The sequence below is a fragment of the Vidua macroura genome, chromosome 15 (assembly GCF_024509145.1).
Source record: "Vidua macroura isolate BioBank_ID:100142 chromosome 15, ASM2450914v1, whole genome shotgun sequence".
In the NCBI taxonomy this organism is placed as follows: domain Eukaryota; kingdom Metazoa; phylum Chordata; class Aves; order Passeriformes; family Viduidae; genus Vidua; species Vidua macroura.
In genome coordinates, this window is record NC_071585.1 from 4,768,172 (window position 1) to 4,785,440 (window position 17,269).

General features: G+C 39.4%; 1 protein-coding gene across 2 annotated transcripts in view; it reads left to right on the forward strand.

Moving 5' to 3' along the window:
- The window catches only part of SLIT3 (slit guidance ligand 3), a 471,188-nt gene that overhangs the window by 314,258 nt on the left and 139,661 nt on the right, over nt 1–17,269 (forward strand). For both annotated transcript variants that reach the window (XM_053991145.1, XM_053991146.1), the window contains exons 10-12: nt 1,863–1,934; nt 7,137–7,208; nt 16,349–16,420. In XM_053991145.1, coding sequence (XP_053847120.1) covers nt 1,863–1,934; nt 7,137–7,208; nt 16,349–16,420 — 216 coding nt within the window. The remainder of the gene's footprint in view (nt 1–1,862; nt 1,935–7,136; nt 7,209–16,348; nt 16,421–17,269) is intronic.

Consider the following 17,269-nt stretch of genomic DNA (forward strand, 5'->3'; position numbering starts at 1 on the left):
GGGGAGAAAACTCTGTGTTTTCAGCCTTGAGTCACTAAAATTGCCTGGGAATTTTGCTTGTAAAGAGCTCCACATTTCCCCCGTCCCTGTATTTGGGTTTCCCTGTAAGGACTGCATGCTGCCCTGGTGTGCAGGATGGCTGAGCCCCCAGTTTCCATCCCCAGGGCCAGGAAATCGGGCAGGCATGACCCTCTTTTGTTCCTAGAAGTGCCTGCACAGAAACACTTGGGAGGAGTTAAACACCCGACTGGCAAGCTGACAAAAAGCCTTTATGGGAAGAGTGTGTGCTGCTAATTCTGGTGACAAACACCCAACAATAGTGGCGTGCTGGAGCTCACAGCAATTTGCATTTCACTGTGGACTTGCCAGAAATGAAGCTGTTATATTTAGACCAACTGGAAGGGAAATCTCAGACACTAATTCAAATCACAAAACAAGGAATAGAATTAAATCTGATCACAACCTTTAAAAAATAGATGGCTACAGATATAAAAGAGGGCGAGCACATTGGCTGTACAAGCTGACTGTGCAAATATCAAAATATTTGTACTTAAATAGCTTCTTAGAGTATAAATGAGCTAGCAAATTATCTTATTTTCAAGGGGATTTTTTTCTTTTGCTTATGAAAGCACAGATCACCAGAGGGATAGGGAGCTTACACATTTTCTCTCTACTATTCCCTAGTACTTTGCAAACCTTGATTTACTTCTCTCTTCTCCCATTTCACTTTATTGTCATTCCTGGTTCTAAAGTTTTTTTTCTCCCATCTGCATTGCTGCAGTACCTTGAAGTGACTGGAATGCCTCATTTCATCATTCCAATATGTTTTTGTATTTCAATTCTAAGCCGTTTTCAACCACAGATTTTTTACTGTTTAAACTGTTGCTTTTTAGGACACTTCAGGGAAAAAAATACACAACATTTCACTAATAAATAAGAGCAAGGTGAAACCACATTTTGGTCTCAGTCCCAACCCAGTAGAAATTTAGCTACCATGGTCAGTGGACTTTGTTGTTTGAGGATCCACTTGTACATTTCTAATGGGGATGAATATTTAAAGTTCATCTGAGGAGAAGTCATTCCTTCTAGCAGGAATTCAGGGAACTTGCTGACAAATACTTTACTATGGGGAAGGAACAGAAATTAATCTCAGTGGTTGCTGTAGGTAGTATCTTAAAGCTGATTACATTTTATGTTAGTGATACATGCATTTATGGTACTTCATAAAGAATACTTCTTTCCAGCCAAATCTTAGAAATAAAAACAGCAGACTTTTTATGTAGTCTGGACCATATTTTAGAAAAATTTAAGTATTTGGTAGTTGGAATAGGAAGATGCAGTTCTCTTTTTCTAACCTTATAACATAAAATGCTCCCCAACCTCTTAAAAATCTGAATTCACCTTGCAGTGAATTCACTTTGGTTTCTAGCATGTTCCCAGGTTGTTCCTCCTGAATTGGTCTGATTGTGTTTAATCTGTTTACTGAGCTGTCACAGCCCAGCCTAGCTGTCCATTTAAACAGCTACATTCTATTTACAACAGGTAGTCTAGGAAAGCGTCTGTATTTTCTACCTTAACTTTAAAATATGCCTACTATTTTTTTATTTATTTCATGAGCCTTAAAAGTGCAATTTCCTTAGCTTGTGACATTTCTTCTAGCTTAGCAATCAGAGAGATTATTTTATTTTTCTGAGTTGTTTTCTCAGTATTTTCTCTATCTAGTGGACTTCAAAGTAAAACCATGTTTTGCATCAGACCCTGTAAAATTGCTTTATATTTATATAAAATGTGGTGTCATATTTAACGTGATTCCTGTCCTATAGCTGTGTAGTTAACATGTATATTGCTTTGTTTGTTTTCAGACGTTTGGAACAAAACCTCATCAAAATCATTCCCCCTGGAGCTTTCACCCAGTACAAGAAGCTGAAGAGAATGTAAGTTTTAATAAGACCAACATGCAAGAGCAATCATGAATCTTCTAGCTTCGAGTGCAGTATCTTCATTTTAGAAACATATTGGCAATTCTATGTTGAAATCACTGGGGATTGCACAAATCATCTCTTCAGAGTGTAAGCAACAATGGAATTTGGTTCAGGATGCCTAACAGTGCATGAAATCCTTAATAAAGCTTAATTTCACTTCCTATTATAAACGATGTGATTTAATTAGTTGCTAGTCTGTTCAGACTTCAAATCTGCTTCCTCAGAATAGATTTGAAGTTCTGTTTCTCTTCTCATCCGTTTCTCATCTGTTGGCAGCACGTCAGGGTGGCTGACCCCAGTTATGGCAGGAGTCACGTTCTTGCAGAGCAGTGAGGAGTTCTTTGTAGTGCCTTTGATGTGCTGATGTTGAAATGGTTTGACTGTTTACAAGAAAACAAAGAAACCTGCTGCAGCTTGTTTTCTCTGTCGCTTAATCACCAGTGGATACCCAGACAATTCTTCTTTTATTACCTCTTGTGTTTTCTCTTTGGATTAAAAAACATAATAATCCCGATGTGTAGCAGTGCTGTCATGCAGATAACACGAGGCATTCCCCCAGTCAGGTTTTTCATTCAATTTTGACTGATACGTGAGCCATGATGTGACAGTTCCATGATGACACAAATCATGGTAAAGCAGCTTACCCCTACTTCACCACAGTATGGAGATATTGCTGTTGCCACTGGAGCAGTAACTTCCAGAAATCATTCAGGCTTTGTAGATGAGTGCTAATGCTGCTGAAAAAGTGCCTTTGCAGTTCTTCTCTGAGGTGAACAATGCTGGAATTAAGACACTGTCAGCTCATTTCAGAGTAGACACTGGATTATCAGATAGCTTTGGGAAACTGAAGTGAGCTTGCACCATTCCATTGATTTAAGGGCAAAATTGCTGTTTTCCAGTCCCAGCTTAGCAAGTTCCTAGAGCTGAAGAGCTGTAAATATGGATCTGAATATTTAACAGGTCAGATCATCAATCTTAGATGGTCTCTATTCTTCTGTCTCACTTTCAATATAGCTGTATGTATTTTTAAAGAAGTACTGTATTGGATAGTAAGATGGTAATTTCAGTGAATAATGATGGATCCCTTTTCAGTGACCTAAATTGTAACTTCCTTATTATTAAAATCACTACATAGTTCTTTCTAAGGTATGACTAATTTTAGATTTTTGTGATGTTTTACTGTCTTTTCATTTTTCATTGATGGGCAAAGTGTAGTTTTATGGGAGTTGACCAAAAAATATTCTTTAATGTAGATAGCTGCCCTATCCAACGTAGCACTCGCTATGTGAAATTATTAATGTTAGAATTTCGCAGCAGAATTCCATTAGCAAGTGGTGCTAACAGCTTTTTGGGGTATAATTGGCATACTCATTGAGATCTGAACTCATAATGAAATCATAAGTTGTGCCAGATGATCTGTGCCAAAGTTTAGTTAGCGTGACAGGATCTTGTGGGAGAACCTGGGACAGGTATCTCAGCTGCAGAATATCCCATAACAAACCTGATGTTTTGCCATTTGTTTATCCACCCATCTCCTTGTTAGAGTTTAGTTCCTGCTGGACAGCGAGGCCCTGGATTGAGCAACAGTTCTATTACACCTAGTTTTATTGAGGACATTTGTTTCAGTGTTTAAAGCGATTATCGACACCATCTTTTCAAGATTCCCAGTCCTGTTAACGCAAAAATATACTTTGGTGAAAAGATTGTATCCTCAAACCAAAGAATCATCTGTTATTTTCCTTTAGAGGAAGGATAAATTCAGTATCACTGAAGTTTTGTTAGCCTTTCTTCATTTCTGTCACTTTGATTTCAAAGAACAGTGCCATAGCAGGAAGATTATCAATTTAATTAATGGATGCCCTACTGGGGGTACAAATGCAGAACATTAATATAATTGTTGTTATTGTTACTATTAACTACTATAATAATATTTTATATCATTCAGAAAGTAGTATTAGCATAACCCTGTAAATTGTATTGTATTTTTCTCCTTCTGGTGAAAAAATATGCAAGACTGTTAGTGATAATAGTCCTCATTTGCAACTCTGTACTTTCTGTATTTTGATTCTTTACTGAGTATTTCCTGCAAGATAATGAAGTTTCCTTTCCTTAGCTAATTGGATAACTGAGATTAATTATTAAATTAGATCCACTTGTCCAACATAATCTTGATATGCCTTAATATTATTAGTTCAAGATGATAGTAAAAAATGTATATTAATTCAAGTGTTATACTTGCATATAGCTGCATCTTGCTGTTTAGAATTATCTCTTCAACAACTTCCAGGATGGGAGAGTTGTTTTGGTGATTAGGTTAAGTAAAGGAGCTGAAACCTATTTTGTCTTGGACTTAGTCAGAATTGCCCACATTTTCTGTCTCTGCTCTTCTGAGGCTTTTAACTAACAAGTTTGTAGAGTGAGAGTAAGAGCCAAGTACATGGAATAACTTTGAAGGTTGTGGTTGCACCTCTCTAGCTCTGATGCTTGTAGTGGCATTTCATGTTGTCAGACTAATTTTACCACATTTTAGCAGAAAACACATTGAGATTTCATAGGCTTCCCAGTAGCTCTGTGGAGTTGTGACATTTTTAAGCAGCTTCTACAAACTAAACTGTGTATGACACAGATTTTGCTGAGTACTCTTGTCAAATGAGAACAGTCCATTTTATATGTTGGAGATAATCAATAATCTGTTTTTAATAATGTTAGTCAACAAAGAGAGTATTCAACCAATGCTATTAATAGTTTTGCATTTGGCTGCATCTAAAAATAAATCTGTTTTGTTTCAAAACCTTTTACAGTGAGGACATTTAAGCCATACAGTCATGTGTTACTCAGCAACTTGCAGGGTATCCTTGCTCCCCTGGTGCAAAGTCAAAACCAATTTATGTCCCCAACTGGTGACTGAGCACAGCCACCCTCCAAGGTGTGTGCAACAACCTTTTCAGAGATTTCTATCATGCTGTCAGAGGTGCAGGGAGGGAGTGTGAGGTGACTGATATCATCCCTGCCTGAGTGCAATCCTGATAATTTTATTACATTTCCAGTTGAAGAGGCACACTTCCCCTGAGTGATTCTGAGATACCCTAAAGTAAGAAAATGAGCCTTATGTCATCTAAATTGTCCTAGTTGTGCAGCTTAGAAAAGCCTCTCCCTGTCTTGATGTAAATGAAAGACAGAATAGGACAATCTCAGCAAAGCAGGCCAAACAAAGGGAACAAAAATACCAGGACAAAATTGAATCCCTTTCTCTCAGTCAAATTAGAAGATGGAACCTCCTTATCCAACAGCAGTGGAACTTGGGCTCTAATGGAAAGGACATAATGTGTCTAATTATCTTCTAATGCTGATTGTAGTGCATCTGCATGAAGTGAGAGTGGCCCAGCGTGGCGTTTCTGCACGTTCAGGCACCATCAGTTCTGCACTCGTTAGCGTCCAGACACGGGGGGAGAGGAAGGGTGGAAATGCTGAGATGGAGCAGTTCACTAAAACACTGAAATACTTCTCTCAAAAACTAGATCCCCCTTCTCAGATGCTTGTTATTGTTCAGCAAACTTGCCTTTTCCCTGATTCTGGCAGATTTAAATTCCTCAATATTTAACATTCCTGAATATTTAACATTTCTCAATAAATAGATAGGACTGACCCACTTCGTACTTCTGCTTACTAGATAAAAAGCAACAGTCAGTCTAAGCAAGTGTCACAAAAACCTGTATAAAAATAAAAAGAATTTTCCTATTTTCAAGGTGACAAGTTTGGCTGCTGTAAATTGAGCTGCAAAACCGAAACTTTACACGAATCCTGTCCTGCTAGACAGGATGTTGTAGCAGAAAACATCAGTAGATTTCAGAGCAATTATTTATGAGCTTTAAAAAAGAACCAAACCTTAGAAAAGTTACCAAAAAAAACAAACAAAAATCCCACTTTACATGGCTAGATTTGAAAAGAGTTTGAGGACCTCATTAAAATTTTAACCAACATAATTTGTAGCTCGAAAGATGTAGAGAATGGAAAAACTCTTTACTTTCTGATTAGTAAGTTCTCATTCAAGGGATGTTTTATTTAGAGTCTCATTGGATCCATAGCACGTGCCCCAGTGGAAATATCAGTGAAGATGCACATGAAATATTTCATTGCTGCAGCTATCAGTGAAGAGATTTGATACTACTGACACAAGCTGGTATCAGCTATCAGGGAGTGCAGGGAGGTGGCTGAAGGCTGTGTCCCAGCTCAGCACCTGGTTGAGATGATGGACAGAAAGTCTGGATGACAGTGACAGTCACAACAAGGCACCCAGCTCTGAGCACCTGGGCGCCCAGTGTAGTAAATTGGGCTCCTTGTATAAAGTTACTGTGGCACAGTCTGTATTTATCGTCGTGTTCTTGGCTGCTTATGATTCAAATTGAAGAGTATTTTCCAAACCAGGAGCACACTTTACTTTAAAAATCCAGCAGGCAATACTGAGTGCCACTCACAGCACAGCCAAAAGGGTGGAATCTGGCTGGGCTCCCTGGCAGGGTCTGAAGTGGACTGAGGGTCCCCCAGTGCTGCTGGTTTCAGAGCTCCACAATTCCCACTCAGATGCTTGAAGGCTTCCTCCAGTGTCTGAACCAGATCAGTGCTGAGTGGATTTTGTGCTGCTTGCTTTTTCTAGGCCGTTAAAGGCCAGACCTCAGAGGAACAGGGCTGAGCTCCCTGCTTTGGGATCAGGGGCTGGGCACTCTGCACGATCCACGCTGCTGTTACAAAGTTGGCCTTCCATGCCTGCACCGACATGTTCAGACCACCTTTATGCTGTGTCACGGGCTGCTCCTCGTGCTTGAGGAGGGTTTCAGTGCCATCTCCTGTATTAATGGCTTTGGGATGGTTTTATCAACGTCACTGTTGTTCTTTTTGTAACATCCCTAAAATCAAAGCCCTTGTTAAGAAGGGTGCTCTCTGTTGAGGCTGTGGCCTGTCATACTGGCTGATGTTTTCTCATCCTTCCTGGAATTTAACTATCTCTGCCATTACATAGTTCATTGTTTCTCTGAGATAATATGATCATTTACTTCTGTTTTTATATAAGTGTGTTCTTCCAATAAGCTACAGCTAAAATATTTTCATTAGATTCCTATTTACTAACATTTTTTTAATCCTTCTTTCTTTTCGCAGAGACATCAGCAAGAATCAAATAACTGACATTGCACCTGATGCATTCAAAGGCTTGAAATCTCTCATTTCATTGTAAGTAGAAAATAGAACTGAATGGGCATTTGGGGAGAGCTTGCATGTAAGAGGAATAAAAATGATAATTTGCTGTCTGGGGGAACATATGTTTCTGTGTGCAACTGCCAGCTTGTGTGAGGCATCTGATCTTTTGTAAATGAAAAATTTTGTAAATGAAAAATGAAGTTTAGAAAGGAGGACTGTCTACAAATCTCTCATAAGGCTGCTGACTTCTGCACTTCTTCAAATCAGTGCATTATTCAATCTTCTGTACCCATGCACCTGCAGGCTGCTCCATGCTCCCACACTCCTCATGGCACACCAGAACCTCACCTTAGACATGACTGGTGCTGTTAATCAGGGAAGAGTTGGGGAAATATTTCGATGCTGGATTTTTTTTCTATAGTAAAGAAATTACACTCTCTTTGGAGTTTTCTGGTTTATTTGATTTTTTGTGGTGTGGGTTTTTTTTAATTGGTTTTTGTTTAAATTTTTAGGGTTTTTTTGTGGTGGTGGGTTTTAGTTTGTCTTTTTTTTCTTCAAACTAGTTAGGGAAGGACCCAATCATACGAAAATGTTTATACACCTTAGCTGTAATTACTGCTTTATTAAGCTGGAAGGGGACTAAGATATGATTTCATACAGGAGATAAAAGGAAGGTAGGATCTCTTGACAACCACTTGTTTCTCTTTATAGAACACAGAAAACTGATTTAGCACCAAGTTGAATTCACATGCAGCTGTATTTTAGCCTAGGTACCCACAGCACTATTAAAACAGTTGAGCTTTTAATGGGTAAAAAGAGCAATAGAAGGCCAGAAGCTGCATATTGAGGATAAACCAGAATAGAGTGGTAGAAAGCCCCACGTTGAGAGAAGAGGGAAGCACAACTAGAATTACATTTACCTGTGTTCATTTTAAAAACAGTATGGAAACAATTATCTCATTAATATTCATATAACCCAGCTTGGTTCTTAAAAACTGTAGCTTGTTTCTAGAAGCTGACATACATTTATTTTCTGAATACTGGATAATTCTGAGAAACTGAACAATTTTTTGGCTAGAAGAATATCAGAAAGTTATTAAGTACTAGACTTACATGTTGCAGTAAACCTTTGAGCCAGCATGCAGAAGGATTGGCCCTTTGTTGTGCCCTGAATCCAGCTGGGAGAATGCCAGAAATATATATTAAGTGTTGCTGGTGTTTGTTAAATAGTTCAGGCGGTGTTATTCAACATGCTGTGGAAATGGTCAAACCCCTCACTGCTGTCTGGAAACAATTCAGCAAGAGAGTGACATTTACTGAAGGCTACAGTTTTGGCTTAGTATGAAACTACTGCTGATGCTGCAGTGCTGCAGCTTCCTGGTCCTGGCAAAGCTCCTGGCTAGGAGTCAGCTGGATGGGCAAGACATTTCCACTGGGCTTGACTTCCCAAGGCAGAATTTATTCAGCTTTAGCACAGTTAATTCAGATATCCCCAGGTGGCCTCAGGAGTGTGGGACAAAACACATCAGAGTGGACAGAGAGGAAATGAGAATATAAACTGGGCAGGAGTTTATGGTGTTTTGACTTGCAGACAGAAGCAAGTGACACAACTGTGTATTCTCTGCCCAGTCATCCAGGGCAATATTTTAAGTAAATGATGTTTGAATATGTTCATATCCAAGTGGGTAAAACAGCGTTTAAGTTAATGCCAGTAGGTTATGGCAGGGAGATGAGATGCAGCACAGCAAAGGCTGTAGAAAGGGAACTGCCTCCAAGCCTTCCCTTTGTTCCGTGTTTGCCTCAGTTTCCCTCCACCACAGACACACAAAGCTGTAAAACGCAGTTTCTCCTCTCCTTGGCAGCTTTGTTTCTAGGACAGTATCAACTCTAGTCTTGAAATTATCAGCCTCCTCCTCTCGGGTCAGTTGTCAGCTGTGTTTTTACTTTCTTTTGAAAGGTTTTTCCCCTGCTTTTCATTGCAGGTAGTTCTTAAAAATGTTTTCCCTATAGTTGACAAGCCATGGTTAGTTCCCTCATCTTTCATGACCTGTCACTCAGACCTGGCAGGTTCCTCCCTGTAGTTCTTTCAGCTTCTGAGCCCTATATATCTCTATGGGGTAAGATGATATGCTGGTCAGCAGAATCTGGGTTTCTCTGAAGAAAGCTTCCCTGGGTGAGGACTCCTTGGAATTGCCAGCCCTCCCAATGACACTGCCAAAGGGGAAAGGACAAGGAGGCAGGAATGAAGTGAGACAGTGGCTTACCAGTGTTTTCCTCTTAGCAGCTGAGTCTTTTGGGTGCCCAAGTCCCCAGTAACTTTTCACTCAGCTGCCTGCCCTGAAGGAGCACTGCACTGCATACAAGGAACTGCTCTAACTGTTCCTGCACCTCACTCAGGTGTGATTGGTGCATACATTTTAATGAGACACCATCAAGGTTTAATCTCTGCACGGAGCAGCTGGACTTTTCAGCTAGCTGAGTTCCAACCAGAAGAAAGGAGGGGAAAGTATTAATGCACAAATGAGAATAAGCAAATGAAGTGCTGCTGTACAACCTATTATCCTTGTGCTTTTTTGGTCTGGTTTTATTCCCATTTTGTGCTCCTCCCTCTGCTCCCTGCTTGCATGCAATCACAGTGCTCCCTATGGGTCTGGGGAGCCAGAGTGCTCCTCTGGAAGGCAGCCAGCGTTGTTAGTCTGCCTGCCTAATGCAGGCCTCTATTTAGTGGGTTCTACTCTGCTTTCTTCTGAAGTCAGCTTGGCTTGGTGTTTCCAGGCAGAAATGCTTCTCAGAGTACTCTGCTTGTTGTACTTGTGTTGAGATGGTAGGAAAAAAGGTATATTGCAGTTTTCAAAACATGGGAATGTTTATAACAGAAGCAGTTTCCTCTAAAATGTCTAAAACTTAAATCTTTTAAAAGTGCTAAGTGCTCCATGTGCTAGCAGGTCATAAGTTTTTGATTGTAAATCTATATATTTTCTCTAATGAGAAATTCACCTATGGGAGTCAGACAGGACACAAAATGACTATACTTGAAAGCAACCATTTCTACATTGGGTTTTCTCTGCATTTAGCAAAAAAAAAAAAAAAAAAAAGGCTAGTTTGTTCCTATAGGGTACTCAAGACTTCTCCATTCCCCACATGCAGGAAGAAATAAGTTACTTTTTCTATGCCTGTTTTTCAATGGGATTTTGTTCCCTATTCATATTACTCCTTGGATCAAGAAATTTCTACTTAGAAACATTTGGGGATGCACATAACTTCTTTTTTGCCTGGTTGTTACAGAATAAGGAACTGGAATTATTATGCTTTAAGAACTTCTCCCTTCTTTTTCCTGGAGTTTCCTGGCTTTTCCTTTTCTTCTTGTTGTGCTGGAAGAATTAATCTTGCCATGCAATAGTTCCTTCATATGAGAGTAAATTGTACCCCTGCATTAAGAAGCGTGGCAAAATTGGTTGGCTGCAAAGGAATGTATCACCTGAATTTGAGGGAAAAGTTTCAGAAACACTCTGTTTGCAGTACGTGGTGTTTGTGTTCCGTGGTTAGCAGGGCCTCTGCAGGAGCTGGAGTGGTTAACAACAGCCCAGAGCATGGGGGACAATAGGAATAGCTTCATGCTTCGAGATTGCTGCACACACTTTCTAAAGTAAATTAGTTTTCCACTTAATCAACTCATAATCGGTCTGGTATCAGCGAGAGAATTGTATCAGCATTTGGTTATTGTTAATAGTATCAAAGATAAATGGAATTGCTGGGGTCAGTAAACGTCCCACAAATGTAGGTTTGGAAGGCTGTATCCAGACTGTCTGGGGACATTTTATGAGATATGACAAAATGGTCTAAGCCTTTAGGGTGTTAAACTGCATGAATAAGTTTTAGACCATTGCAGATGGAGAATTCCTTTGGTTTTGTTCATATACTGAATTAAGCTAGTGAACACTTTAAAAGCTTAGATCAGCCTGGGCACAAAGACAAGAGACAGCTTAGGTTTTGACATAGCAGTCCCATTTAGACCATCATCTCCTGGGTGATGATGTATGGGGTGTCATTCATGGTGATTTGAAATCTGCAATAAAACACTGTCTATTGCAATAGCTGACAAACTTATTTTAAGGTAACAAATAGCTTTGGTTAGTTCTACTGTGATTTATTTAGCTTAGCTTGTTCTGAAGAAATATGAAATAGTGCAGGGGGAAAAATTACAAATCTAAGTTTCTTTTAGATATTAGAAATTTATTGCTGCTTTTATCCCTATCAATTCATCCTCTTCTGAAAACCTGAATTCGTGTTGTGCCTGTGCCATTGTACGTAGCTTGGGAAATAAAATTCTCCCTAGCAAGAATTGTTTTCACAGTCTGAAGGAAAGTTAAAAGCGTTCTGAGGACTGAAAAAGACATTGCATAAAGTCACAATTTGACACTTCAGTAAGAATGTTTCAGCCCAGCCAAAATAAAGGAACACTTAGCTGGAAACCATATGGTCTAAAGTAAGGGATTCTGTGCTAGGCTTTCATACCTCAAAAAACTCTGTGTCACCTTCAAGGGAAAAATCTCTGTATTCTGTGATCTGACTTAATGAAGCAGCTAAATTGCAACTACATTTGCAAGTAAGGAAGCTGAGGAGCAGAGACATAAAATAAAGAATACAGCAATTATTGTTTCACACCCTTCAAAGGTGATGTATTAAACTTCAGTGCATCTGAAAGGCCATGTATTGGTAAAGTCAGTGCAAATTCCCTCTTTTTAAAATGGTGCAAGAGGTCAGAATGGATAGAGACTGTGAAGAATCAGTGTAAATTTCATGTTTTAAGACTCTTCTGCTGAAGGTTTGGTCCATCATTGATTATGTTCTCACCCAACATACTTGTGGCTACGTGTGTTTCCTGTGCTTTCTTTGTGTGTGGTGTGTCCCAGAACTGCAGATCAACCTAGGCAGTGACTGTTTCCACTGTTTAATCTTTATTTTAGAATACCATGTGTTAAACAGCAAAACTTGAAGTTTAATAGTAACAATTAATTATTTAATTGGAAATTTAATATCTAATATGTCTTGGGATAGATACATCATTAGGGGACTATGAAAATATGATGCCAGAATCAGCCTAAAGAAACACAATGCCTCATTTGTGACTGTTTTATGTTTGTATAACTTCTTGTTGCAGATCTATAATGACTCTTTAGGGTGCTGCTCCCAGGGATTTCCAAAGCTTGCAGTGCTGCCAGGGGTTTGTGCTTTATGTGCTGTGGTATTTGTCAGACCTGTGGCTGACTTACTCTCCTAAAGATGAGAAGCCAGTGAAGAATCAGGAGCCCACACACAAAAAAAAAAAAAATTTAGTAATTTTTTTGGTGTTCTAATAAATGTTCTAATTCACTGATTCACTGTCTACTGGCAGCAATTACTGAACTAATTTTATTTTTATTATATGTTAACTTTGTTAGTGTGTTTTTAATTAAAAAAATGCTCTGTGTCTAAAATTTCAGGTGCTTTGGGATAGAAGAAGGGTTGTGTTCCTGTGCCAAGCTTGCACATTAGCCAGGACATCTGCATGTCCTGCAACACGTGTGGGGAAAGCAAGTGAACACCATTTTTAGAACTTGTAATGCCAAAGGGCAAATCTCCTAAAATTTACCTCTGCTGGTAAAAGCACTGGAGATTTAAATGAAGCTCTTGAATTGAATTGGTCATGTTTCCTGCTATATGGCTTTTTAGAGTTAGTGTTTGTTTTTTATTTTGTTTGGTTTTATGTTTTTTTATTGGTTTTGGTTTTGGGGTTTTTTTTGGGTTTTCTTGGGTTTTTTTGACTTTTTGGGTTTTTTCCATGGTTGGTTGGTTGGTTTTTTATTTAGTTTTGGTTTGTGGGTTTTTTGGGGGGTGTTTGTTTGTTTGTTTGTTGGGTTTTTTGTTGTTGTTGGTTTGTTGATTTTTTGGGGTTTTGTCCGTGGTTGGTTGGTTTTTTGTTTAGTTTTGTTTTGTGGGGTTTTTTTTAGGGTGTTTGGTTGGTTGGTTTTGGGTTTTTTTTATTATTGGTGGTTTGGGTTTTTTTTTTGTTTCATTTTGTTTTGTGGGTTTTTTGGACTGTTTGGGTGGGGGTTTTTTTTGTTTGTTTGTGTTTGGTTATTTCTGTCAGGTTTTTTCATTTGGTTCTTTTTCCCCCAGAGCTGCTGCTGTGAGAGCACTGGGGTGCAGAGCAGGGAGGTGGGCAGGGTGGCAGGAGGAGAGGAGGGTCCCTGTGGCTGCAGGGGCTGCCAGCCTGGCTGGCCCCAGCTCTGCCCAGGGCAGCAGCAGCTGGACCAGAGCAGGAGCCACCCAAGTGATGCTCCTCGGTGGGAGTGTGCTCTCCTGGCTGGCACAGAGATGGAGAACTCTGAGCAAAGCAGGTTTTCTGTGCTTTTTCCTGCAGCAAATGGCAGTGAGGGCTGCAGAGCTGTGCAGAGCTCGGTGCAGGAGCTGCAGTGCAGTGCAGAGCTGCTCCCTGTGCTCCCCGTTCTCCTGCAGCCCGGGCATGGCAGGCAGACGTGGCATGAGCTCATTTGGCTCCGTGCAGTGCTGAACATGAATATGAATTAGAGACAAGTGCCTGAGCTCTCATCCTGACTTTTCTTTAGCTGCTAATCTGTTTGAATGCTAATGTGCCACATGCACATAAGCCAAATTAGTTTGGAAAATGCTTATTTTCCTTTTCATGGCTTCTAAAAATTGGAGCTTTGCTTTATTTTATAAGCTACTTTGATCTATTTTGCTCAAAATAATAAAGAAGATGCATAAACACATACAAGTTTTGAAGTTCAGTAGCACACTGCACTAAGACCTTCTGACTCTCAAATTAAAAATAAATGAAAAAAAAATTGCTCTGAGGGTCTTATTTTGATATTTGCATTCAGTAGTGCCATAGGACATGAGTGTTGATATTTCTTTAAGGTTTTGCTTTCCCTAAGTGTTTGACCTCTACGGCCAGAATAACCCTTAGGTTATTCAGAATAACCCACTTAGGCTGGAGTGGGGATGTTTTTACCTTTCATGGACATTTTGTAAAACTTAGCTTCTCGATTCCTCTTTGCAGTTGCACTATGCATTATTGATGAGCACTGATGATTCTGCTCCTTCACAAAACTAAGGAAGATATTTCTCTGACATCCCAGAGTTTGCAGTCTAAACTTGGTATACAGATGACACACTAAAGCTAAAGAAAGCTAAAGAAAGGTTTTTCAGAAGGACTGGAAGGTGAAGAGGAAGCATACTGGGTTCTGTGGGCATTGATGTTTTAACCTTTTATAAACATTCTATTTGCAGAGGTTTTGCTTCTGCTTCCTAATACAGGTGCACACATCTTTGTGCAGAAAGAAATCTGTGAGTCAGCCTTTCACATGTTGGTTTAGAGCCCAGTGAAATCCAGGGACTTGAATGTTCTGTCTAAATGATCCTGTTAAACCTTTCCAATTTCAGCCACCATTTCTGTCCAGCTTTGGACAGATTATAAAAATCTTCATGCATTGCATTACATTTTATTGAATTAGGAAATTGTTTGTGTCTTTTGAAGCTAAAGTTAAGAAACAATCAGAATAATTTGGAAGCATTCATTACTCACAAGAAACACTAATGGGAGCAGCACATTACAAACACCTCCTGACTCTGTACTAGATAGATAAATTGTTATGCTTGTTTAGAGAAAATAGAATGCTGGATGACCCTGAGTTTCTTGAGTAGCACTTCAGCTCCTGCTAAATGGCAAAAGTAATGAAAAATTTGGTTTCAGTTCAGGTTTTGGTATTTAAATGGTGTTACTGTGTTTAGGCTCAGAAATGAGCTGCTCTGGAAGGCTCCCACAGGGGTGATGGACTCCCAGTGACTGATGAAGAGTAAACTGAAGTGGTGATGCTCTGGGAAGGCCAGGGGGTATTGGAAATGGTCTGCCATGCTAAGAGTTTGTTTTTCAGCATGTTCAACTCTCCCTAATATTTCAAACATTGTCAGGCAGGGCAAGCCAGGATTTCAGCCAACATCCAAGCCTCACATGGTCTTTTGATTCATTGCCAGCCTATTGTTCCACATGAAAAAGTGAGGGAATCAAAAAATTTAGTGACACATAAGCAGCAGAGTTTTGGCATGAGCTGGTTTATAGCCATTTGCCATGTCCTATGTAGAGCATAGAAATTACATAAATTCTGTTTTTCCAGTTTGAAATGTTTAGGTAAGGCAAAATGTTGTCAGAGGGAGCCTCATCATCTTCCCTTTGACCAGGACTCACATAAGCTCCTCAGCCACTCTCTGGCTTTTACAAATGATACTGACCTGCAGAAATGACATGAGCTAATAGTTCAGCTGTGATTGAATTCCTGGTGTTCCTGTCATACATGATTTTGCTCTGATCACTGGGTAACACAGCTCAGCATAATGGTGCTTCTGTCTCTCTTTCCCCTTCATTCAATTTCTAAGGATAATATATGTGCATTTTTCCATTAAAAATGACATATTTTTAATGTTAAAACTGAATCGTGGTTATCAGGTCATATATTTATGGTTGATTAAATATACACAGTGACTCTCATTTTTGTTATTAAAGCTTTACTGATTTTTATAACTACGCTATGCCTAAATAATTTTTGAGTTCCTGAAATATATGTCTATTTCCAGTTCGAGATAAATTTCTTTATATTAGTTCATTGAAATGGTAACAGCAGCTGGTAAAGCCATAATATTTTATCCAATGATGCCTGTGTCACATTTCATGCCAATTACTGTATCTTAAGAGACTCAGTTATATGAAATTTTATCGACAACCAGCTTGTGCTCTCTGGCTTTTAAATTCAGTATTACTGAGCAGAATTCTAGGTTTTTGCATCAGACAATGTGCCTTTGAGTGGCTAAAATATTTTTTAAAAGGATGGAAAAAAATCCTTTAACAGAATGAAAAATATTTCAGATACAGTTTTTGGATGATGTCCAGTTTCTACATTAAAAATGCCTTCCAACACCAGACGAAGCCTGAATCATAACGACTCATTTAATGCCATGTGCTCTCTGAAAAGAAAATGAGATCAGTGGTTAAATGAAATGCCCACAGATCCTGGGCATGGTGCACCATGATCAATAAAGATGATAATGCAGAGATGTGGGAGGACACTAAACTGGGCTCTTATTTAAGATTTATTTTGTCTTCCTGAATCTTTCAGAGTGCTCTATGGAAACAAGATCACGGAGATTCCCCAGGGCCTTTTTGATGATCTTGTGTCTCTGCAGCTGCTGTGAGTATGATCCCTTCCTCTTCTTTATTTTACTGACTAGCTAGATTTACTGTTCTTTCAGCTTCTGGCATTAACAGAACCACCTTTTCCACTGAAAGCTCACTGGGATGTGCTGGTCTGTTGTTTCTGTGTCAGGCAAGAGGGAGGCGAGGGCTGAAAAAACTAAAAAAGGAAGGTGTCAACAGTTTTATAGCACAGTGTGTATAATGGATAATAGACACGGAGGATTTAAGTGTGGGGAGGAAATGAGAGACTCAGTCCAAGAAAGGAAATTTGGTCACCGGCTGATGCGTGGGTGGGGATGCCATCTGATTGTTTTTACACATTTAGCACTTGTGGTTCAATGTCTGGATCCTTGAGGGCTTCTGTGCTGCAAGAACCTGCTGGGGCAAGTGAAAGGGCAACGTGAGAGCTCTGACTGCTGCAACTCGTGCTCAGTTCCACGTTCTTATGGTGTCAGATGGGGCTTAGTTGCAAGAGAAATGATTTTACAATATATTGTTATTTAAAATATTTTATGCCATGTGTGATTTAACTTGCAGTCATCATCAGGGTAAGATATATAGAGAGATATTTATTATGTATTAATGGAGCAGAAAAGATTTCCTAAGCCAAATGTGAAATTGCAAATTTCACTCACTCTTGTCGCCATGATCACATTGGTAACCTAACTCCTTCAAAGGGAAGGGAATCTTCAGCCAGTCAGTAGAGGGAGCAGCAGGGAAGTGAGTTTAATGTGTATTCCAAATGTTCTCATTACCATCATGGATGGTGCACTCCGAAAATAAAGGGGATGTATCAAAAGTGAGTCAGTTCTGGATTATGTCACATACAGCCCTCCACCCCAAA